Here is a 22,747-nt window from a genome sequence, read left to right as displayed (position 1 = left end):
CTGAGCTTCCAAAGCTGAACTCAGGCCAAACATTTTAACTATCTGGCCAAGGGTTTTTTTGCTTACTTTTCACCGCAAACTTGGGGAGTGTTTTAGTTTTTGCTACAACTTTGCGATCTTTTTTTCAGCTCCTTTCAAGAATACGTAGAATGCTCAACATCAACAACACGAACAGCATGTGGCTCAGAGGCAGCTGATTTCAACAGAAAGTTCCTAGATAAGATGTCATCGTCTATGATACAGGTTAGTACAATATACAGTACAGGTAGTTTAATATTTGAGACCATCATAGTTTTCGCAGTTTTCAAACGTTTTGCATTCTGTAGTAAGTCAACATTTTCTCAAAATGTCTTAAATTTTACATCATTATCAGCTCACGGAAGGTAGGAATACATCGAACTCATTGAAAAACATGCTAGAAGTTTCAGATCCGAAATAATAGACATTTTCTGCACATTTTAAGGGTTTTTTGAGCGTTCACGATCTTTAACCGACGATTTCTTCGTCTTATTATTGAGTCAAACACTTTATAAATGCATATTTGTGACCTTCTTACGCAGAAAAGAATCGATTGAGCTCAAAAAACACGCATGTAAAATTTGTTTTTGGTCGAAAGGGTGGGGGTCGATTTTTTGAAAAAATGAAAATGTTCTCAAAATGTCTTAAATTTTACATCATTTTCATCTCACGGACGCAAGGAATGCATCGAACTCATTGAAAACATGCTAGAAGTTTCAGATCTGAAATAATAGACATTTTCGGCACATTTTAAGCGTTTTTTGATCGGTCGGGAAAGGAATCAAACTTTTTTTCTTATAGCCTGACGACGATTTTCTTTCAAATTCCTTGTTCCATTAAGAAATGTTTTTACCTTATAATTTTGTTTTTATGTTTGCCCCCGTTTTCGCGTTATTTGCAAAAGTATCAAAAAAACGCCGTTATTTTTTCGCACCCTATATTTTAAAAAATTACCTTAATTTACAGTCCTCAAATGAATGATTTTTGAATCACCTTGTATATGAATTCATGAGGATTTGGACTACGCAAATTTCCTAATAGTTTGCTCTTGAAATCAATTTTAGGACTCGTACATACCAAAAAAAATATTTCTGCAGTCATCGAGTCGTTAATAAAATGAAACCAGCGTTTTTCCATTGTTCAGTAGCTGACCATTCTGTTATCAGCTAACATGTATAGCGACTAAGCTTGTTTACCAAACATGTTTAGGGGAAATGTTCCTGTTGCGAGTCAGCAATATATTCATTCGGTACATATAACCCAGTGAGGCGCATTAAAAAAAAAGAAAAGTAATGAAAATGAGGCAATTATTTGGCCCTTCATTTGCATAAAAGGCTTTACCGGGCTGGGCGCTTAGAAAAAGGTATTCAATTAAATTTTATAACAAGGAAAAATGTTGATGTACCGATGCTGGCGCCAAATGAGCCTTTGGAAGTGGCAAATTTTGGACATTCTTTCATTTTCATGAGAATATTGACTGACTAATGCACTTAGGGAGACTAATAATAGAAACCTACATACAAAAGCTGATCGGATTATTTCCATATAATGCGAAGGAAAAATTTGAGTTTGACCTACAATATGGATATATTGATTCGCATGCTACTGGTGTTGATCGCTCATATTTGGGGAATATAAAATATGTTATGGCTGTAATAAAGAAACAAGCATTAAACACAACAAACAGTGATGGACGTCGATATCAAATATAATGCACGTAATAATGATATCCAAATAAACCAAACGTGATTATGACAACATTTGTAACGAGTTCTGTTGCTCTATGTGTTTTCGATTTTGCTTCCTAATGCCGCATCACAGAGAGGTTTCCCATTGATTTAGGCATATTTTACCGATTTTGTTTCTAATTTGATTTTTTGTTTTTCAGTTGCATTGTCAGAATTATGGACCACGAGAATGCGGCTTCCTCTCAGCATCGTCAAGCGCGCTTACGAATTCTTTACTATTTTCGCTAATATTAACTGTACTCTCTCTAATCATCCGATAAGTCGAAACTCAGCTGTAAAACTAGGCTAATAAGAAACAAAACAATGGGAGAACATTGAGAGCTAAATAATAATTAGATCGAAAATATTGAACTAATCTGGGATGAAAACCAAACTCCTACTACCTGCCTATGTAAATAGCCAAGTATTTATCAAATACCGAACATTCCTTAGTAATTTAAGCGAAGTTGAAATTAAAGCCAACAGTGTACAACCAAGTCAAAGGCAAAATAAAAAAATATTTTTTCTCTGGTTTGAACTTTTTTTTCATTTGTGTAAATACAATTTTTACTCATGTCTGGCGTAACCAAACTAGCTAGGAACTGGCTGTTGTGTTCATAATTTGTTAAACTATTGTGTTTGTGCAGCTTTTATTTTTAATTAATATGTCATATAACAGAAACATACAGATGAAGCAAAGCATATTTAAATAGTTCTTAGTTTTAGCGCTTTCTTTACAAAAGACTGATAATATTATACACGTTTTTTTTGTTATATGACATTGTTTTATATCGACCATCGAAATGTCGGCAACTAAAGCGCTTAGTCTTGTCCTGTAGCAAGTTAGGAAATATTGTCGTTTTCATCACCAAAAATTACAGTTACATACATATAAGGGTAAATGAAAGAGCGTATTGGAATCTCAAAAGTGTACGCTGAGAGAGTTGGATGCATAAATGTGAAAATCGTCCTAAATATATTTAAAGAAGTCCTACTGCTAATGTTCATCATAAATAATAGTAAACATAAGTTTATTTAATTTGTGTGGATATCCAAAACTTGTTTTAGTGAGAGTTGTTATATGTAATAAATTATATTATTTTCATTTTATTTTTTCTATATAATAATCCGCCTTTAATGCTGGAGGTAAGAGAAACAACATCCCGTTATGTTAAGGTTCAAGTAGCAAAATACATATTGAGAAAGCAAGAAATGTTGTTTTATTTCGCTTGCAAATTAGTAAGAAATACGTCCACCATCATCTGTCTGCGTTTCGCTCATATTGTGTGGATTAAGCCAATCCCCAAATGGGTAAATCCATAAACATAGCAAATGCAAAACAAACATCCTAGAAGTTTATTTTTTATTTTTTTTATTCCAATATAGCCGGAATTATTGAAAAACTTTGGGTGAAGCACCACATTTGGCAACACTGAGAAGATATCGACACATTTCAACTGGAGGAATTGTTAAGACAACCTATTCGAAATTGACGGCAGTTATTTTCGAAGAATCAGAAATATTTTTTTATCAAACCATTTGCAATTTGTAAGTGTAATGAGAGCGACGGATCTGGTAAGTAGCTGCTTTAAATAGCGCTCAACCAGTTAAAGAACATTGTTTTTATTGAGGATTGTTTTCTGGAAGACAGCGATGCAGCCACAAGTAAACGTGAGAATGGTAATATTTTCGATGGTATTTTTTTATTTGTGGCGTTTGGCCACAGTCCAGTATAAAAACTATTGACGAATTAGCCAAAAAACAGTTTAACTCGCAAGTACAATAGCCGGGTACTTTCTAGCCCCAAGTGATAGCTTGAAATACTAACATTGTTCAAAAAGTATCTAAAATGTTTTATTTAATAAAGGTTTAATTGAAGAATCTATGTCTAGATACTGTCATAGACGAAACCTACGAGTCAGATGAACAAGGTTCGAATTCATCATCCAACGAAGTCGACAAAACTGAAGACGATTTTAGATTCGGACAAAGGAATGTTAAAAAGGTATGTGAAGTATTTTATATTTTGTTTTTATCAGTCCTTGGTGTTTATCTCTACAAAAATAGGACTTGAAAAGAGAGTTATTATTTATTAAACCACCACAATCTGTTGCAACTTTAGGTTCCCATTATATATACTGATAGCGAGTCAGATTCAAACCGACAATCTTCAGCTGAGATTGATGAAGAGGAATCTGATAATGAGGAACATAATATAATCGCAGACGTAAGTTTTCCATAAAATTTCACATTTCAATAATGAATTGAATATTTTAGTTGRAAAATCCGGCAGTAGAACSACCAGCGATASTACTTGATTCTGACAATTCTGAATGTTTTGGGAACCACCGCATTAGCTCCAGCCTCTATTTGCGACCAAGGAACCGCGGCTAAAACTCTGGGGCCTTGAACATCTTGAATGTCGTCAGATGCAATCATTTTCTGCAGTTTGGCTACTTCCATGTTGTATTTCTCCTCAGCCTCCCTAAAGAGAAGTAAGAACAGGGATGTTTGCGAAAATACCGATATTTCAAATCTTACCTCACTCTGCTTTTAGTTGACTCGCCTTTATCGGGTAAATAATCAATGTCCAGATTATTAAGCATTTTACTGAACTTTTCAAGCTGCAATTTCGCACTATTTACTTGGGCCTGTTGGGACCTATACACGGATATGGACACAAGTTGCTTCTCGGCCGTACTTTTCACGACCGGTTCTATTTTAACAAAAGGCTGTAAGTTCTGTTGGCGCGTATTTGAGGTAAAAATGAATGCGAATTAATCAACAATAATACTGATGTTATTGATAACATGTTATTCATAACATCAGTACTATTGTTGATTATTTGGCATTCATCACTGGACCAGTTGTCTTCATAATTTGTTAAACTATTGTGTTTGTGCATCTTTTATTTTTAATTAATATGTCATATAACAGAAACATACAGATGAAGCAAAGCATATTTAAATAGTTCTTAGTTTTAGCGCTTTCTTTACAAAAGACTGATAATATTATACACTTTTTTTGTTATATGACATTGTTTTATATCGACCATTGAAATGTCGCCAACTAAAGCGCTTAGTCTTGTCCTGTAGCAAGTTAGGAAATATAGGTAATAAATTATATTATTTTCATTTTATTTTTTCTATATAATAATCCGCCTTTAATGCTGGAGGTAAGCGAAAGAACATCCCCCTATGTTAAGGTTCAAGTAGCAAAATACATGTTGAGAAAGCAAGAAATGTTTTACTTCGATTGCAAAAGAGCCAGAAACCACCATCATCTGTCTGCGTTTCGCTCATTAAAACGCTCATATTGCGCGGATTAAGCCAATCCCCAAATGGGTAAATCCATAAACATAGCAAATGCAAAACAAACATCCTAGAAGTTTATCAACACAACACTAAAACAAAAAATTCACAGCAATATTACTTTATTATTTATCCCTACAAGTATAGTTCTGTATACATACAACTAACAGGGTAAGACCAGTTTTGGGTCGAAAACCGGAGTACAGTTTTTACATGTAAGCCCACTATATCCGTAATAACTGCTTATTTACAATGCAAACCACTTTTCAGCCATCAGGGGCTTCCTCAATTATAACCGTCTTAATAAAGTCCAACTGAAATTAAATGCTCGAAATTGTTCTGCTCATTTTCATACATCAGAATGACTGATAATAAATGTCTGGTCACTTTTACTTGCCAAAGCATCCAATAAGAATTAACTTCAGGAATGCTCACCAAACATTATGAAAGTCATTTAAATTTATTTGACAAATTGAACAGAATAAATTCAAAGGCTTGATAAACTGGGCATTAGACAAATAAGAACCAAACATCCAAAACCATCAAACCTAATATATTTTAAGCGTATTGCATAGAAGTCGCACCAACCACGCTAGTACAAAAAAGTCTTAATTAATTAACAAACACTGGGTGGATGCTATTTATTAATACGGCACTTTAATATGTTAAATAAAAATACTAGTAGAAAATTCTGCAGATAAATCTGGTGATTGAGTGAGCGGTTAACCTCCCATAAATCAGAATTTGAAGAGTCCAAATATGTTTTGCTTGCACAAAGTATTTTTTCAAAGATAGCATATTATTTAAATGACATATACACTATGTACAAGTACAAATGTACATCATTTTGAAAAGCACTAGAATTTCATTCAACATTAATCAAAACTGCCAGGAAATAAAATTGTGTTTTGCAACAAAACTTTCTAACCATCAAATACCATTCGGCTTTTGAAAGTTTTCTTCAATTAATCACATAAAAACATTGAAAAATACATGCTGATCCAATATTGTTCAGTCGTTCCTATTGGAGAAATTTATTCATATAAAAAGCAATAAACATTCCTAGAATATGAGATCTATTAGATATATCTAGATTTAATAGATCTATATTCCATCACTTAAAATTCAGAAATTACTTTTTTCTATCCGAAAGTTGTCCATATATTAAAGAAAACTAGACGAAGTGTTTCATGTTTGAACTCCGACTGATAGAAAAAAAGACTGATATTTCTTGTCATTGTTGCAAATAGGTAAATATCTATTTTATGCATAATTTCCGACCTATAGTGATATCTTCAGAATGTCTGCAAATGTATATTTTGAATATGGAAAATTTGCAACTGCAAAATATCATAAATACTTGACAAGCCAACCTGATAAATCTTTTATCAGTGCCAGTATGAAATTGTCGACTTTGAATATCACTTAACTTACGTAAAAATCGCTTAAGTTTTGTTACCTTAAATGTATCCGCATAAGAAGACTATATAAATGACACCGAAAGACATTCTTTGCGCAATTTCTCATGACTTATTGCCGTATCACACGAAAAAGGGGGCGTACATTATCAATAAAACCTGTTACTCTGAACTTTTCTTACTCTTGCACTCATTTGGGGCGTAAATTAGATTTTTAAGGGCCGCGTTTTAGACACGATAACCAAATTTTCATTAAGTCCATCTTCTATAACGTAAATCAGTGCAAAAGCAAGAATAAGATCAATCTTCGACCTAAATTAAACAATGCCTGTTTTAAATGTTTACATAACGAAACCGCATTTTTGCTTCTCAATTGTACTGTAACATTACGATATTAACAAAAGACAAGATAAGTAAGAATGCATACGTACCTGTCTCTTACATATAGCATAAGTATGCAGTTGATTTACTCGGTCTCGTATTTGGGCTGAATTAAGCGCTGTCGTTTAATTTCTGGATCGTCCATTTCGCCGGAGCTAGATGGACTACCAACGCTTTGTTCTTCCAGTTGTCTTTTCAAATCTATACCTATGTTGCCGTAATTGTTACCACTAGAAAAATAAACGTTACTTTATATTATTATAGTGTGGATAATAAGAGCTCGTACCTGTATGGTGAGTAGTTTGCAGCCTGAACGATGACGGGCTGTGGCGAAAAAGGCGTCGGAGACATTGAACGCTCTTCCATAGAACTGACAAGGAATTTTTCTGGAAAAGAATAGTCTTCAGTATTTGTTGTATTTTAAAATATATTATTTTCTACACTCCTTTCGGAAGTTTGGAATATCAATTCGAGTCAGTTTGTCTGGGGATTGTTTATACATTGCATGTAAAGTATTTTTCTATATGCATATTCACATAAGAATCAAACGTGCTGCCAAAAAGCGACTGTTTGATTGAACATGCAGATATGAAAATCAGATACTGGGTTTGGTAAAAGCCACATTAAGTAGAAACAGCGAACAGAAGTTTACTCGATCAGTTTGAAAGCAGATGAGGCGTTCTGCTGGCCAAAAATCATGTTTTAAACGCGACTGAAGTATACGTTAAATATATCCAACCTTGTCACTATTTTTAACTTCTTTCAGCAGATTCTTCATGTATATTTTGAATGTTTAGCCCGACAGTTGCGCCGTCTATTTTGAACGCGCGTGATATACTCGGATAGAAGAATCCAGACAATCATGAATCGTGTGTGTAATTGATTTGCTGAATGTAATGAAAACGTTTTTATTACGCCTCACACTCACCTTCCCGATATTCTTGTTGCCCATTAGACGAGGGCCGATCGATAACTTGTTGCTCAATGTAATGATCCTGATGGTGTTGAGGCAGCATGAGCCTCGCTTTGGTCGCACCCACTAAAGCTGACATCTGCTGATGTCCGATCATACCGCCAGATCCAGCGCGCGCTACAGCGGCTCCTGGACTACCCGGAGCGGATTGACTAACGTCGATACCATGATCCATAGTAGGAGATCCTTCACGAGACAGAGAATCCGGAGTCATAACGTCCGAAATTCCTAAATGCGAAGGTGAAGCTGGAGCACTCCTAGAAGCATCGTAAACATTAAGTGACTATAATGATGATTACCAACGTCCACCAATCTAAGGTCTAAGTTGCACGTTTTGAACGTCTCAGATATTTAATTCCATTTATTATAGATTACATCAGATAAAAATCGTCATAAAGCTTGTCGCTTGAATGCATCACGTTATTGATGTGTTGTTGCTATGAAAAACATAACTCGCACAAATACGAATTGTTTATGAAATTGATGTCATTCATGAGTTTGCTACACTTGTTTTCCACATACTTAATCGTTGAATATTATGTAACCATAACGTAAAATGATTATTATGGAATTATTTCAGTTCTCTCCCAGGAACGTACCGTGAACTTAAACCGAAAGGAGCTCGGAAGCAAGATACTCCTCGCTGACGCCGACGTCTGAAGGCCTGTTCGATCAACTTCGACTCTGATTGAGGATCGATTCGCCAGAAGGAACCTTTTCCGGGCTCTTCCTGGCTTCTGGGCACCTAAAACAAGAAGCTCAATAACTCAATGTTTTCCTTCAAAAAACTAATGTTACCTTGATGAAGTATCGATTTAGACTAAGATTGTGTCTGATTGAATTTTGCCATCCCTTATCGGCTGTTCTGTAGTATGGATAGTGCTTGGTTATGTAACTGTAAATCCCTGAGAGCGTCAATTGCTTATCGGCAGCGCTGGCCACAGCTTGCACTATTAATTGAGCGTACGAAAAGGGCGGTTTTGAGTCATCTTTGCCGCTTCCACTCGCTATATAGCCATCATTTATTACAACAGATGGAGCCTAGGGGAAAGATCGAGTTAAATGGGACGTTTATGGTACGATACTAAAACCTAATTACATCCAGCGCGTGAGTGAAAATTGAACTAATCATAAAAGTATAAATAAAAGCGAGTCATTGAAGCAAGCAAACACGTTTCGGACAACAAATTACTAATTGCCACAATCTGTTCCAATCAAAACTAATTATTTAAATATGCTTAAGAAAAATCACTTGTAAGGCGCAGTAGTAGTAGTTTCGAATTTTTTAGCATCGTTGTGATCCTGCTGAATTGATATTAACTAGGATTTATGCTTTAAATTAATTAAAAAAATTGAATCCGATACTTGAAAGATGTTTACCAAATAGAATTAGTTGTCAGACCAAATGCAGGTTTCTTCCGAGCTAATTAGAGCGACAGTGATTCTAATTGCTTCGAGGTACCAGCCAATTTAATCGGCAAAACACCATTTGCTTATACGATTTTATGTTGACCTAGACCACTGTTCACTATTCATTTATATGGCATAAGCCTTGCTATTCGGAAATAATTTGCAATTTACAAAACAATTCCTTAAATGCCACGATAGTTGAAAGCAGTAGTATTGATTGTGAAATGCGCAGATAATTTATATCCGTTCTATAGCGTAAATGCTTTTGTTGTTTTGACTTGCAGGTTTGTCGACCAGACGCTCATAATGTTGGCGAAACATGAAAATGGATTCAAGTGAGTTTCTCCACTGCTACGCAAATGCACACAAAGCCAGCGCGAAATAATGATGAATAGACAATGCAATGGAAGTGAGAAATAGTAGATGCAATAGCAACCGATCATCTAAGGGTTCAAGTAGCTAGAACAAGTGTTATTGAAGAGGCTTACTGAGTTGCCATTCGATGTCGTTTGTCTGTAGTCGGGACTGTGACTCTGTGAGAGATGCCCATCATCTCGATGAGCCACTTGAGCAGCTGCATACGCCGCCACCATTTGCAAATCAGCCTGAACGTTCCTCTTGCCCTGACTGACCCCATGGTGACCTACAGAAAAAGTCAACTTTTGCAAACACACTCAAATAGCTGCTAATGTCGTGCAATCAGCACAACGATCGATATCGATGGTTAAGAATGAGCTACTGCTTCAATCGCCTTAACTCACTTCTTGGACTTGCTGGGCAACTATTGGCGGCACTAATAGTCCCAGTGGGAGATGGGAAAGGACTGTTTCCAAATTCACCTTCAGGTATATTTATGCGTAGCGGATGCATAGCTCCTGACGAATTGCCTCCTCCAGCTCGCTCCCTGATGCGTACAGGCGACACTTCTCGCACATTAGGAGCTGCCGAATCCAATCCATCATCAACTAGCGATTGAAAGGACAATCGTATATTGGTACTTGGGAACCGGAACATACATCTGGAACAAAATTAAAATTAAAGTTCGGGCTGTTGCTGGAAACTGGTGTTTTTTGGGATTTTCAATCGAAAGGTTTCATTCGAAGCAAGCACACCTCTGAGGATGCAAACCACTCCTACTTGCGACAGATGAATAAACAACTGAGCAGACTGAAGCGATGCGAGACTCAAAAACAAGTTATAAGACCCAAAAAGCTGCTCTAAAATTGAACTCGTTTGCTGTTCAACTGCTACTAGGGGTCTCAATTTCGCGGTGTAAACGGTACCAAATGCCATCAAGAAATTGCTATTTGCATTGTATGAACATCGAGAAACACTTTCACTAGTTGCAAACCTGGTTCAGTAAGTCGCATAGGTAGGTGGTTGGCACCAACATGTCTGCAAGAACTAGTTTTTAGGCGCTCACACCGAAGCCCACCAGTATCAGGTTTTCAGCATCATTCTAATGTTGCGTTACAGTTGGCGAAAAAATCGCCTAATTTCTAATATAAACAATTGAAACAAGGTTTGGTTTCGCGGAGTCAATAACCCACATTAGACCAATTCCACTCATTTCTCGCATATAAATAGAGCAGATGACTTTGAGACAAAAGTTATTAAGGTACAGCCCGTATAGTGTGACTGAAAGAAATTATAGAACCTCTATATTAAGCTATCTCTAACCAATAGGATGCCTGATTTTTTTTAAACAGGCCAAAACTAACACATAAAAATGTGGGCTGTACCTGACTAATGGTGTGTTTCATCAGTCATATTTAACCTAGATTGGTGGGCCAAAAGCGAGGCCAAAAGTAAAGCTAAAGTTAAATAAAATGTGTCCGGATCTTGCCGTTTCGCAGCAATTTGGGAGCATTTAGACAAGCCGAATAATACGTGTTTGTACATCCTAACCAGCTGATAAACCAGTTGTGGTAGATATCTGAATGTGACTTAATTTAGGCAAATGCTTGGGAAATTATGCAGCAGAGAAAACATTAATTTTGATTTTTTCATCGGTCTATCATGTTAGTCAAAACAACATGGCTTGTGTAGTCTTGGTTGAAAAAATGAAGTAGTATGAGCTAAATCCGCTCGACGGCCTTCGAACATATTTTGAATTGCACTGTATTTGACTGCACGAAAAGTATTATTTTCGGATAGGTCAAACGAGAAAAAATAGCCAGCGATTGAGTTCGGAGCTGTGGAACTTTTGCTTTCTATTAGCGAACAATGTCTGTCACTAGCAGAACCTGAAAACTGTTTTCTTTTCTTTGAAACTTGCAATACGATAAGAAGATGCCCTAAAAGCCGACACCAACCATTATCTAACCCTTTAAAAGCAGCATTTCACATGTAATCTATGAACGGTTTCTACCACAATTGGTTAGGCATTTCCGGCAAAGTTTGTATGAATGTTGAACTCCCATCGCATTTCTGGCAGCAGAAGGCTTTCCTTCTCGTCCTCATTGCCCGCAGGTTCAGTTCTCTGAACTGTTAAGTCGACATTGAGAAAAGTATTGTGCTCAGAGCCAATCAACCCTCTTCGGAAGCTTCGGTTCAGTTAGTGAAAAAGCAGCTGACTAAAGATTTGTTCACACCGAACTTTTTCAGTTTCCTGGTATTATTTGTTGCCAAGCAGGATCGGCCGAAGGAAGGACAAACCGCCAACGGTATTTTTGGCCAAAATTGATTATCCTGGCAAAGACCTTGAACCACAGGCGAAAGTTTTGAGCTTTACGTTGGATTTCCAGGGCTCACGTAAGTCGCTTGCCCTTCGCTGCGGTCTGGGACTGCACGTGTTTCTGGGTGTATTGATCTTATGTTCCTATCTGTTGTTACACGAAGAAAAAATACTATTGTTGTGATAGTGGCGGGCTTAGAGACAGTTATTTATACACCTTAAATAGTCCACAAATCATTTTAAGCGATTACATAAAAATGCGTAAAGCCGAAAGGGTGTAAAATCGCATCGGGAGCAACGGGCAAACATTGGTTTATTAACAAACAAAAACACAGTTAAACAGAAGATATTTCTCAACCGATATTTGATGGCAATGCAGCAGTTGAGTCCAAGATGATGCAACGATGCGACAGTCTACACCAGTTTGGCTTTTAATGTAGCTGGATGCGACTTTACTGAACCCTTCCAGTAAATTTTAAATTGGCAACGCAGCCTGCATGATCATTGGACTTTTTCATTAAAATCAATGATATGAGAAAGCAAACGCAAGTTGACGTTCAAAAGCAAGTCTAAATAAGTGCATGTCATGGTTTTCACGGGAATGACTATCGTGTACAGACAGGCCCCTCACATTTGCAAACTGAAGATGAAAAAATCGCGTTAAGTACATATTTGGTTGATTTATTCAACATCCCGTACCTACAAGAATTGCCCAACAAAATCCATTAAATTTAGAACAAAATTTTAGTCAAAATCAATCAAAGTAATTAGCCCAAGGTCTCAAATTAAAAATTTGCTTACAGACACTTGACGGTCATTCATATCTTAACATGGTAAGCTTATAATGTTTATCATACTTTACAACTGTAGTATCACTACTAACAAATCCCATAATTTTGAATCCCATTTACTACTTATCTGAGTGTCCTTGTAACAAAGATGTGTTGATTATCCATGTGGCAATACATTAAAAATAAATTTTAGTCGAATGTTAACGATTCGGAATTCATTTATTTCCACAGAAAAATGTTTGCAAACAAAAACGCATCGCGTCAAACTAGTTTTTTGCGTCGTTTTCCAGTTCGCTCCTCAATGTTTGGGTTAAAAGGGGAGTAATGCGAAAACTATTTCGTTCGATAATCTAGTTATTTTCCCAGTGACATTTAATTGAGTCATGATAAAACTAAAAAAAAAAAAACTCACCGGGCTTATGTAAGTACGATAAACACAAACAAGATTCAGGCAAATAAATAAATAACTTCAATTGCGATAAAAATGAGTGAGCAATATTTAAGAAAATTTTTCGGCTGGTATTAAAAACAAATATTATCTTATTAAGGGATTTTTCTACATTTTTGAATTTGAACTTGTTCTGATGCTCACAGAATTTGAATCTTCAGTTAAAGTCGCCTTCCAACAATCCATGCATCAACTAACGTTAGTAAGAGTGATATTTAGGTTTTGGGTTGCCTTTTGTAAACCCAATAATTCAGTAAAAATAGCAAACTTCTCGACTTGGTGTTATTTCTATTCACAGTAACCGAGCTTTTGTTCACAAATGCCAATTATGATCGCATGATTTCTTTAATTGCACTGTTCAGATGGCAATAATTAGAGGTGAGACATAATGTTCTAAAGATGATGTTTTTGGATCACTTTCTAATTATTTAAAGTAAATTATGTAAATAATGATATAGATTTCGAAAGGGCTACAGTTTCTATCAACTTCGCTTTGACATCAAGTTGTGATAGAAAGTCCAAACATTCTGAAAAACAATGAAAACTGTTGTTTTAAAAGGGTAGTCGTTTGAGATCGTCAACATAAACATAGACAATTGGGTGCATGAAGCTGGCAAAATGTGGTCGGTTTGCAGCAGCAGAAACGTAAAGTAAATAAAGCCATAAAATGTGGAAAAGTAGCATCGAAATGACATCAGCAAATAAAGGATGAGTCGGTTAGCAAACCAGTCCCAATTCGAAGGCAATTGCAGATAAACCGGCCACGTGGTGCAGCTGAACAGTCATAACATAGTCCTTAAAAGGATATCAACGCTATGTAGAGTATCAATAAGTAACTGGGGCTATTATTATTTGGCTTGCTGGAGCTCAAAGCCCAACTGGATCTTTATGACCAGTGGACATAAGGATCAATTTAGAGTGTTAGCATGCCAGTGACGTCAGTGGCTCAATAAATACTCGAAAATGTATTTATAACATTGTGGATTTCTAACCCTCTGGCTTGGCATGGCAAAGTGCCCCGGCTAGCCAGTATTGATTGTGGAGAATCTGGAATATTCGACGAAAAGAACAAAACACGTGATAGCCAGCATGCTAATTTAACCTCACTAGGCTCAAGGCCTGGGGAACTGCCGACTGTGTTGGATAAACACCACAATCGTCAGCCCGAGCACACACACACATACACAGAGAGAGAGTTGTTTACATAACACAAACTTACGTCTTGGGCAGTCTGATCGATGGGGCCCCTTTTCGCTGAAAGACCCCATCGATGAAAACGCCATTCTTCCCGTTGCAGCTCATGTAGAAGAACGGATGATCGAAAAACACTTCCAAGTGTCTGCGGGATATAAAGCTCGAATGCCCCATATTTACATCGACATCACCACGTGAACTGTTTCTACCTATAACTATGCGGTTCTGCCGGACTAAGTATTCGAACTCTTTGGCCTCTATCCGCGCTATGATGTCCCCCTGGTCTTCGGGGCTCCACTGGAGCTTCGAAGGGCTGGCTGGGGCCGATTTGAGCGACAATAAAGCCCAGGCATCACTTTCCGAGGTCTGTGCCGTGTGTACCGACATGATCGTTCACTTAACCGCACCGGATTTGGCGAAACACGCACCTAAAGGACTCACTGTTTACCTACAAACCGCTATAAACGTGGGAGTCACCTGTGCAACTCCAATGTGTGTATTTTGTTGCTCCGATTCGATTTCATAACAGCTCAGTCGGTACTTGCTGGATGAAAATTTGATAAACACGTGAAAACAATACGTCGTCTTTCAAAATATTTAAAAACAATGTGTGTGTCCTCTACCGCGTTGTTGCGCAAACTAGTCACTTTACAGAGAACTGTAACCAAACTAGCGTCGTCCTTGAAGGCCCCCGGCGTATTTTCATAACAAAAGCAAATATAACTACTTGCCGGTTGCCATGCGGTTTAATGATGGGTTTTGACTCGTCTATTGCCCTTTAATACCTTATTTATGCACTGATTCACTGCAAACAACAAATGAAACCGCACAGAATCCCTCAACTTTCTTGACATATTTGGCAGTCTGGGGTCGGCACCGGTCACATGCGTGTCTTTGTCTGTCGCGTGGGGTGAGACAGCGATGGCCTGAGAATACCTTCAAAAATGGGTTGAGTTGGAACTGTAACCTCAAAAAGTAGAGACGTAAACACATTTATCAAAATTCCTGATTCACAGAAATCCTGATTAAGGTTTGTATTATTGATATTGATAACGCTAATCTTACTTAGTTGATTGCTATTTCGATAAACCGCAACTACTTTGTCGTTTAGTTTCCCAAGGAAATTACTGTCCAAACATGCCTGGGTATGTTTATTTATTTTTACTTTTTATCGCGTTTACGTCGTTGATGCGCGGCCGAGTTACGCAGTTTTGTGTTTTTTGTTACTTAAAATATACTTGAATGTATGTAATGAAAGCGCGAAGAACCTGATATTCGCTAAAAAACAATTTTCCGAATCTGGTTGACATTTTCAATTAACATTTGTCACGGTTGACGTTCTAAATTATGTTAATCTCGAGATTAACCGGTTAAGTAGTATTAAGGGCGTAAGAACTATACCTGGTAGAAAGTAATAGTCTAATCATAATGTATCTCATAAACTATTCAACATTCAACAAGCAAAAAGGGCTGAACTCGACTTTATTGCTTTCGACATTAACATTGCCTTTGTGTTAAACTCGAGATTTACCGGTTATTACCGCGATTAGCCAAGTTCAAAGTTTAACCGTAACATATTCGCAAAGGAGATTTCCTGCTAAATCATGTTTTAAGTGCTATCAATACATGCTAAATTTGCTTTATGTTCCGTGGCAATAAATTTTTGTTCAAAATTTTAGGGTATTTTTATTTTTAACGCTGCGCATTGATTGAGGTTATTTATCACGTCAATTCTTTCCGATAGGAGATAATTTCTACAATGCAACACTTTGAATTTTGAAAACAATGTAATGGTTTATATTCAAAACGTCAATGTAGTTTGATCGCAAACTACTTATTCTGGTTGTTTTAAAAACACTTTGAAAGAGCCCCCCAAAAAACAGATGAAACAGAAACACTGACTTATTGGATTTCATATTGTTTCCAAGCCCAAACCCATATTTTACAGCCACTTCCAACGACCCTCTCTTCAAGCGAATACCTATGAAGAGTATACAAGGCCCCCAAAGCCAGCAGAAGGTGGCGGACTAAAAGCAGCGTTTCAAACCAGGTCAACTCAATCCCAAAATAGCTCCTCTCGGATTACACCCAAACAACGCTCAAGCTCTCCAAAACCGCCGGAAGGAGGGTTGAAACGGGCATTTCAAGCCCGGTCTGTTCAACCAGAAGTAGCTCCCAAACCACCCGGTGGTTTAAAGGCTGCTTTCCACAGTCGGACTGCTCTCAAGCCTGAGCAGCCAACTTCAAACGATGCGCCTCGTTTCGATTTAGCCACATCTTCAGCTGATCAGCCTGCGTTTGGTGGACTTAAAGGGGCCTTCTTCAATCGCCAAATTAATAATCCAATGGACCAGCCGTCTACTTCAGCAACAAATGCCTCTGAGTATCAAAATGATGTGGAGTATCAAGAGAGTGATGATGAGGAAGAGTTCGATGCGCACCATCCATCAAACTACCATTCCATCCATAGGCTGAGTGACCTCAATAATCGGCAGGGAGGGAATAATTTGCAAAAATCCTTTGAGGCCAGAACTGGCGGAACAGTTAGGAGGAATCTTGGCAGAAATAGTCAGACAGGCAAGACTCGTCATCCACATTCAATATCGATTATAATTTGAGGTAAATTTTCAGATGTCTTGTTGGAGAAGCATGCTAATGTTATCGTTTCGAAAATGGAGCAAGATGAGGCCCTGATGGAAGACTCTCCAGATGCTGAAGAGCTAAGAAGGTCGGTTAGAGCAATCATTTTAAACAGCCAGTTGATTTATAAAAAACCCCACAGAACAGCTCTAAGGGATATGCCTCAATGCCTCACTATTAAAAGATGCGTTAAAGATAAACTCTCCAAGTCGGTAAGTAGGAAGTCCAAGCGGAAGGCTTTAAGCTGCTGGAAAATGATGAAATATCGCGCTAGCATGAGTTTCACCAAGGTAATTTACTCATCTCTTCTACCTACATTTACATATAAAGCAAGCATAACTTGTTTATAGTTGAACATGAATATAAAGGACTTGGCGTACTCATTTGAACTGTGGTATGCGCCGTTAAAGAAAATAGAGGGAAACTTTGGCACGGGAGTTGCATCTTTTTTCAAGTTCCTGCGGTGGCTGTTTTTGGTGAACTTTGCAATTGCAACTATTTGCACGAGTTTTATTATCATTCCTAAACTAACTCGGCGCAATGAAACCGCCGATTCAGAAGACTGGAAGTTTGCGGACCTCATAACTGGAGAGGTAAAAATAATTTTTTAAAATCCCGTGAAACGGTGTTGGTTAAAGCATCACATTTTTTTTAGGGACACTTATCAAACACTTTAATGTACTATGGGTTTTACACTAATGAAACCATTGGTAGTAATTTGTCATACAGCATGCCGCATGCATACTTTTTCACAATGCTGTCCATTTATTTTGTTTCATTTGCTGTGATTGGTATTAGGTTTGTTTCATTTTTTTTAGTTTGTGTCGCGCATTTAGTGCATACTATTTCATTGGGTGTTTTTCAATTCTAGCGCCGCTAAATCCTATAGGAGAAGTTTCATAGAGACAGAAGGAGGTTTGAAAAACGTGTTTGCAAATAAGATTTTCTGTGGCTGGGACTACAATATAGCCACCAAGGATGCTGCCGATCTGAAGATCAAGGCCATTTACAATGAACTGAAGGTGAGCATTTTTGTGATTTTCCGCTCGGGTTCTGGATGGACAACAGTTTTGAATGAAAATTTAAAATACTGTCTCATTAAGTTCTTCATGATGTAACAGAGTTAGTTATGGACGACTAAAAGACGTTAACCATTTCTACTATTTATGAAAAGTGGTCATCAGAAAATAGGAACTTCTGAGTTCTTCGCCTGAAAGATTCTCAACATTCCGACATTATTATTTATATCTGGTATTTTCAGGAACTAATCGGCGAAACCAAAAGACACAAGAAGAAAAGCACTTTTTACGACAAATTCCTCGTTTATGCCGTTCAATGTTGCATGAACGTGGTTGTGTTGTGTCTCATAATGGGAACAGCTGCAGCTGTTTGGTATTTCCTCCAAAATGTCACCTCAGATAGAGGAACCCGAATTATTATGGCGCCGATATTCGTTAATGGAGTCATGACACTAATGCCAATGTTTCTCAGCTTTATCATAAGGTAAGTCCAAATATGCACGGATTATTTTGCATTAAAAATCCGGTAAACATTTTTTCAGGTACGAAGATTACAAAAACCCCAAAATAACGCTGTACCTAACATTGGGGAGGACTTTTGTATTGGGTGCAGTTACAATCGCGGTTATAGTAACATATTGGTTGCAAAATGATAGTGTAAGTCTCCAACACTCAGATCAAACCTTTTGGTAGGTCCTTGATTTTAGAAATCTCCATGCTGGGAAACCTCATTGGCCCAGGAGTTCTACAGAATGATCGTTTTCGACTTTTTTATTTCTGTGATATGTTCAGCAGTCCTAGATCTGCTGTTGTTCCTATTTTACAAGTAAATATTGCATTTTCTGAGCCAGACAGGAAATTTCGGAAACCCGAAGCCGTTTTAGGTATGTTCGAAAGGACGTCTACTTGGAGTTCGATATCGCCTGGAACACCATGCAAATAATATACAACCAAACCTTATTTTGGGTGGGACTGGTGTTCTCCCCCTTGCTAGCAGTGGTTGTAGTAGTCAAACTATTCTTAATTTGGTATATCCGATATGCCATTGTTATGCAGTTGTGTAAGCCATCGGCTAAGTCTTGGAGAGCTGCGCAAACGTCCACCTGGTTTCTGGTAATGGCCTTTATGAGCTTAATGTGCATTGTCGGATTGGTTGGATACATCGTTTCTTAGTAAGTTCTTTGCAGGATTTAAGGCCCAATTTTCAGTTAGAGTTTTATTTGCAGCATGCCGACGTCTAAGGAGTGCGGCCCTTTCAGAGACTACGACCACATCTATGAGATTGTCACTTTGGGGGTTCTGCAACTGAAAGCCAACAGCACTGTTTGGTCGGTGGTTTTGTTCATCACCAAGCCGGGCGTGATTGCTGTGGCCCTTCTATTTTTGTGGTAAGTTCCATGAGTTTGCCAATTTTTGTATGTCGCATATTTTTCAATTTTCAGTGCAAGAGTGTACTACGCTAGAGCTCAGGCCAATGCCCAAAAGGAAATTGTCAGCCAATACCGCAGTATGTTGAGGTGGTCAGCTAAGGATAAGGAATACTACTACTCGTTAATATCTCAAGCGACTAAAGGACGTAAGTATGGCATTTTTTGTTAGAACGTGGAGTTTTTACGTTTTTCTATGACTTTACATTCAGAATGGCAATACCAGTTTCATGACAAAACAATCAATCCGGAACTGTATGCGCCCGACTCGCAATTTTATGCTAGAGATAATGGAGGTTCGTAAATCGTGTTAGTTGCACTCTTTGTACTTTTTTCAGTTCAATCAAATGTTTAGACACTTTTCTGAAATTTTTCTAGATCAAACTGGCAACTATGGCCAAAATTCCCGGCTGAAGAAATACGCGTGATTTAACACACTCTATTTTAAATTGTTTGCTTCAGTAGATTTGTCTGTAGAATTTGCCAAAAATCAAAGTCAATAAATTCGGCTATATTTACTAAAAATTAAATTGTATTTACTTTATATGTATGTATAGGTACCGTCCTAGTCATCCAGTTGGCACAAACTTGCCACCCCTCGATTTATCCAGTGCTTTTCCGGCAAATTGCTGTTGAACGTGGTGTACATTACAAAGTTGGTGGAATGTCCAGTGGTCGACAATATTCCCCTTCTGGCACTCGTCTTATAAACTGGACAAGTATACGAGGGCGGCGGATTGTACTGTGATTTTTGGGCCGGTTTCAGCCACATTATTGGCACAACGTCGAAGAGAATTTTCGGAAGCGACTCAGCCAATACTCGGGTTTTCCGGTCCCATCTTGCTCCCTCGAGAAACAGCCCCTAATAATAAATCACACAGATTCGAACAATTCGGTTCAACTTGCCTTGAGCTGTGTGAAGTGAACTGCGGACTTACGTGAATCAATATGCTAAATTCCTGCTTTTCCTCAACTTGCTGCATGGAATTTAGGTAATTTTTTTGTGAGAAAGTCAATGTTTGTTGGAGTAAACAGTAAAAGTGCGAAAAACAGTGAGAATGAATATGTACCTTGCAATACACTCCAATGTCGGCAGGATTGTCAACATCTTGCTCATACTTCGTGGTGTAGAACTCGAAATGAATCCAGTCTATCGGAAAGTGCATCTGCCTGGAATAATTCTGCAAAACTCCCGTTAAAAACGACTGGGTGAAGTAAAACCCGGAGAGCCAAAGCACTGTGGGCACCCCTTTTTCGATCCAGTCTTGAAAAAATTTCAACCTGCAAGCAGAAGTGAGTCGCGCCTATTTTCATCCCTTTATTGCGTTACTTATACCTTGCCAGTAAGTCTGTAACATACGACCCGAGAGGTTTTAAACTTGGATAGCTTTTGGCCAACCATGCAGTTGGGACTTTGCCAATCATGAGGGCATGGCAGGTTTCTTCTAATTCCGCCGACATCACGACTAATCCTGCTACCGCTTTGACCATTTCGCGCAAAGTCCTCTTAACTACTGCAATCAGCCGGTTGAACCTGATAAGCTCCTGCAGATTAAATCCGATGTGGCAACTTTCTTGATTGGGTTGTGGAGCGACTTTACCTGCCTCAACACAGTGTTCATGGAGTTTTCGTAAATCACTGGATACTTCTTGCTGACTTGTTCTATATCGTATAAATCCGGCACTTTGCCCAAAATGTCCTCGGCGAGGTCAATCACCATTTTTTCCTGCCCAGAATCTCCTCCAGCTCCGCTGGTTAGTTGCGTTTGGGTCACTAAGACGCCTTGAAGCAGCTGAAACATTGAAGAAAATCACATGGGAGCAGTTGAGTCTGAGTTTTGCGCTCCTACAATTTGGGTTTCTTGGTTGTCTTTGGTGATATCCGCATTCTCGTGCAGCCCGAATACTTCCGGCTGTGGTATTATAGGTAGGGATTTGATGTAGAAAACCACGCCCTCGTAGCTGGTGTCTTTTGGAACGAAATAGAGGCCGCTGGGGGAGAATGGATACCTAAAACCCAGCTCAAATAGCTCCAGAACATGTTAGCTTGTACGCGAAAGAAAACCGTACTCTGGTGTTTTGACCGTCTGCGGGTTGTAGAATGTGGACAGTAGCGAATTGAGCAATCGTCTATCTTTATCATCAGTAACTCGGCCGCCGTAGTTGCATTCCCCAGTCAAGTAGGTTAAGGCATCGTAGGGAACATCCACATAGTCATTGAGGAACATCTGGAACGCTCGAATAATCCTCAGAAGATCTGGAGCGGTTGTTTCCGCTTACCTGAAGTTGCACCACGCTGATTCGCAGATCAGACTCGTTAAATTCGTAGGGAATGTTCCAGCCCAGCGGGCCAAATTTGCGCCTCTCCTGCACCAAGCCGTGGAAGAAGCACAAAGAGAACAGCAAGCAGTGAAAGGGCAGCAAATTCGAACATCCCGCGTAGAATTCTGGATTGGAAATCGGGTCCGAAAGATAGGAACGAAGCAGATTCTGCCTCAAGCCTTTGGGGGCTTCGTTCGTCATCTTGACTCCTACAAATGACCCCCAATCAGCCCCCCAAAGTGAGAGTGAAATTGCCCGATCACTAACCATTCTGCAATATGGCGACGGGAAAGTCCGTGCTGGGATAGCTGGTCAACCAAAGCCGAAAACTTGTATTGGTGAGCTCCGGAACGATGACCTCATCGCAAATCCTATCCAGTTCCCTCATCCAGCTGGTGGCTAAGTGGCAATTCTGCAGAACCGCCCATTGGCCGGTTTGCAGCCCGGTCATGATCATATTGGCAGCGATCGGACCTTGTCCTTGTCCCAGTGAGATGGTCATTAGGCTGGTTTTCGAAATTCCCATGTCCGAAGCAAATTTGATAAGTCCGGCCATTGGATCGGATCCGGGCGACAAAATGAAGATTAACGGCGAGCAACAGTTGCTGTCGTTGTACGATTCTTCCAGGTTGAATTGTGGCGGCTCCAAATACGCTTGACCCATTTCTTCGACGATAAAATTCTGCAATCGTTTATTCAGGTTTGGTTTTGATACTAAAAGTGGTTCAAAAGTTTCAGTCACTTTTTGCACTTGACACTGTAAAGAGTGCGTTTTCACCAGAGGCAGACAGGAAAACATCCGTTGAGCTCAAAAAACTTGCATGTGAAATTTTGATTTTTTGGGCAAAAATTTCATAAGTTGCTCAAAATGCCTCAAATTTTATATTATTTTCATCAGAAGGAAGCGAGCAGTGCAAAAAGCGGATTCAAAAAACGTTCGGATCTTCAGATCCAAAATAATCCACATTTTCTGTCCGTTTTTAGCGGTTTT

At 38.5% G+C, this 22,747-nt stretch overlaps 3 protein-coding genes across 8 annotated transcripts in view; 2 read left to right on the top strand and 1 right to left on the bottom strand.

Moving 5' to 3' along the window:
• The window catches only part of LOC109545320, a 38,110-nt gene extending 35,260 nt beyond the window's left edge, over positions 1–2,850 (top strand). The window contains exons 5-6 of the mRNA XM_019915938.2: positions 129–243; positions 1,907–2,850. Of these exons, the coding sequence (XP_019771497.2) occupies positions 129–243; positions 1,907–2,026 (235 nt within the window). The 3' untranslated portion in view covers positions 2,027–2,850. The remainder of the gene's footprint in view (positions 1–128; positions 244–1,906) is intronic.
• Positions 2,851–3,820: 970 nt separating this feature from the next.
• On the bottom strand, positions 3,821–14,924 carry LOC109545319 (forkhead box protein K1). 4 transcript variants are annotated; one of them, XR_007280945.1, is made up of 10 exons: positions 14,374–14,922; positions 10,000–10,256; positions 9,727–9,881; positions 8,627–8,869; positions 8,428–8,573; positions 7,784–8,085; positions 7,142–7,241; positions 6,906–7,085; positions 4,287–5,148; positions 3,821–4,230 (listed from the first exon to the last, which is right to left on the bottom strand). XR_007280945.1 is itself a non-coding variant. In XM_048664093.1 (9 exons), exons 1-8 carry the CDS (start codon positions 14,733–14,735, stop codon positions 6,941–6,943), a joined length of 1,710 nt encoding a protein of 569 aa, XP_048520050.1. In that variant the 5' UTR covers positions 14,736–14,922; the 3' UTR covers positions 3,821–5,148; positions 6,906–6,940. The 4 variants fall into 4 exon arrangements, 3 of the variants coding, with proteins under 3 accessions (XP_048520050.1, XP_019771496.1, XP_019771495.1); XM_048664093.1 differs by having other exon boundaries at positions 3,821–5,148; XM_019915937.2 differs by lacking the exons at positions 3,821–4,230; positions 4,287–5,148 and having other exon boundaries at positions 5,162–7,085; positions 10,078–10,256; positions 14,374–14,924.
• Positions 14,925–15,250: 326 nt separating this feature from the next.
• LOC109545318 (transmembrane channel-like protein 7) lies at positions 15,251–20,488 on the top strand. Of its 3 annotated transcripts, XM_019915933.2 has the most exons (15): positions 15,385–15,493; positions 16,297–16,925; positions 16,980–17,076; positions 17,131–17,278; positions 17,339–17,581; positions 17,644–17,786; positions 17,860–18,010; positions 18,250–18,491; positions 18,550–18,664; positions 18,715–18,833; positions 18,892–19,179; positions 19,234–19,395; positions 19,450–19,583; positions 19,647–19,730; positions 19,813–19,937. In XM_019915933.2, exons 1-15 carry the CDS (start codon positions 15,486–15,488, stop codon positions 19,860–19,862), a joined length of 2,613 nt encoding a protein of 870 aa, XP_019771492.2. In that variant the 5' UTR covers positions 15,385–15,485; the 3' UTR covers positions 19,863–19,937. The 3 variants fall into 3 exon arrangements, with proteins under 3 accessions (XP_048520048.1, XP_019771492.2, XP_048520047.1); XM_048664091.1 differs by lacking the exons at positions 15,385–15,493; positions 19,647–19,730; positions 19,813–19,937 and adding exons at positions 15,251–15,378; positions 19,992–20,488; XM_048664090.1 differs by lacking the exons at positions 19,647–19,730; positions 19,813–19,937 and adding an exon at positions 19,992–20,488.
• The last annotated feature ends 2,259 nt before the right edge of the window (positions 20,489–22,747 follow it).

Source organism: Dendroctonus ponderosae, unplaced genomic scaffold, assembly GCF_020466585.1.
Source record: "Dendroctonus ponderosae isolate FM_Combo_2020 unplaced genomic scaffold, Dpon_F_20191213v2 Dpon_F_20191213_2, whole genome shotgun sequence".
Classification (NCBI taxonomy): Eukaryota; Metazoa; Arthropoda; class Insecta; order Coleoptera; family Curculionidae; genus Dendroctonus; species Dendroctonus ponderosae.
The sequence above is the reverse complement of the archived record's forward strand: the minus strand, read 5'-3'. Positions and strand labels throughout refer to the sequence as shown.

Excerpts from the sequence above, each read along its gene's own strand:
- LOC109545319 (XM_048664093.1), bottom strand. The coding sequence starts at position 14,735 with ATGTCGGTACACACGGCACAGACCTCGGAAAGTGATGCCTGGGCTTTA. Across the intron at positions 8,086-8,427 it reads CCTTTCGGTTTAAGTTCACG|GAGTGCTCCAGCTTCACCTT; the intron begins GTACGTTCCTGG and ends CGATGCTTCTAG. Across the intron at positions 7,086-7,141 it reads GCAAACTACTCACCATACAG|TGGTAACAATTACGGCAACA; the intron begins GTACGAGCTCTT and ends TTATTTTTCTAG.
- LOC109545318 (XM_048664090.1), top strand. Across the intron at positions 16,926-16,979 it reads TGGCAGAAATAGTCAGACAG|ATGTCTTGTTGGAGAAGCAT; the intron begins GCAAGACTCGTC and ends GTAAATTTTCAG. Across the intron at positions 19,180-19,233 it reads GTTGGATACATCGTTTCTTA|CATGCCGACGTCTAAGGAGT; the intron begins GTAAGTTCTTTG and ends TTTTATTTGCAG.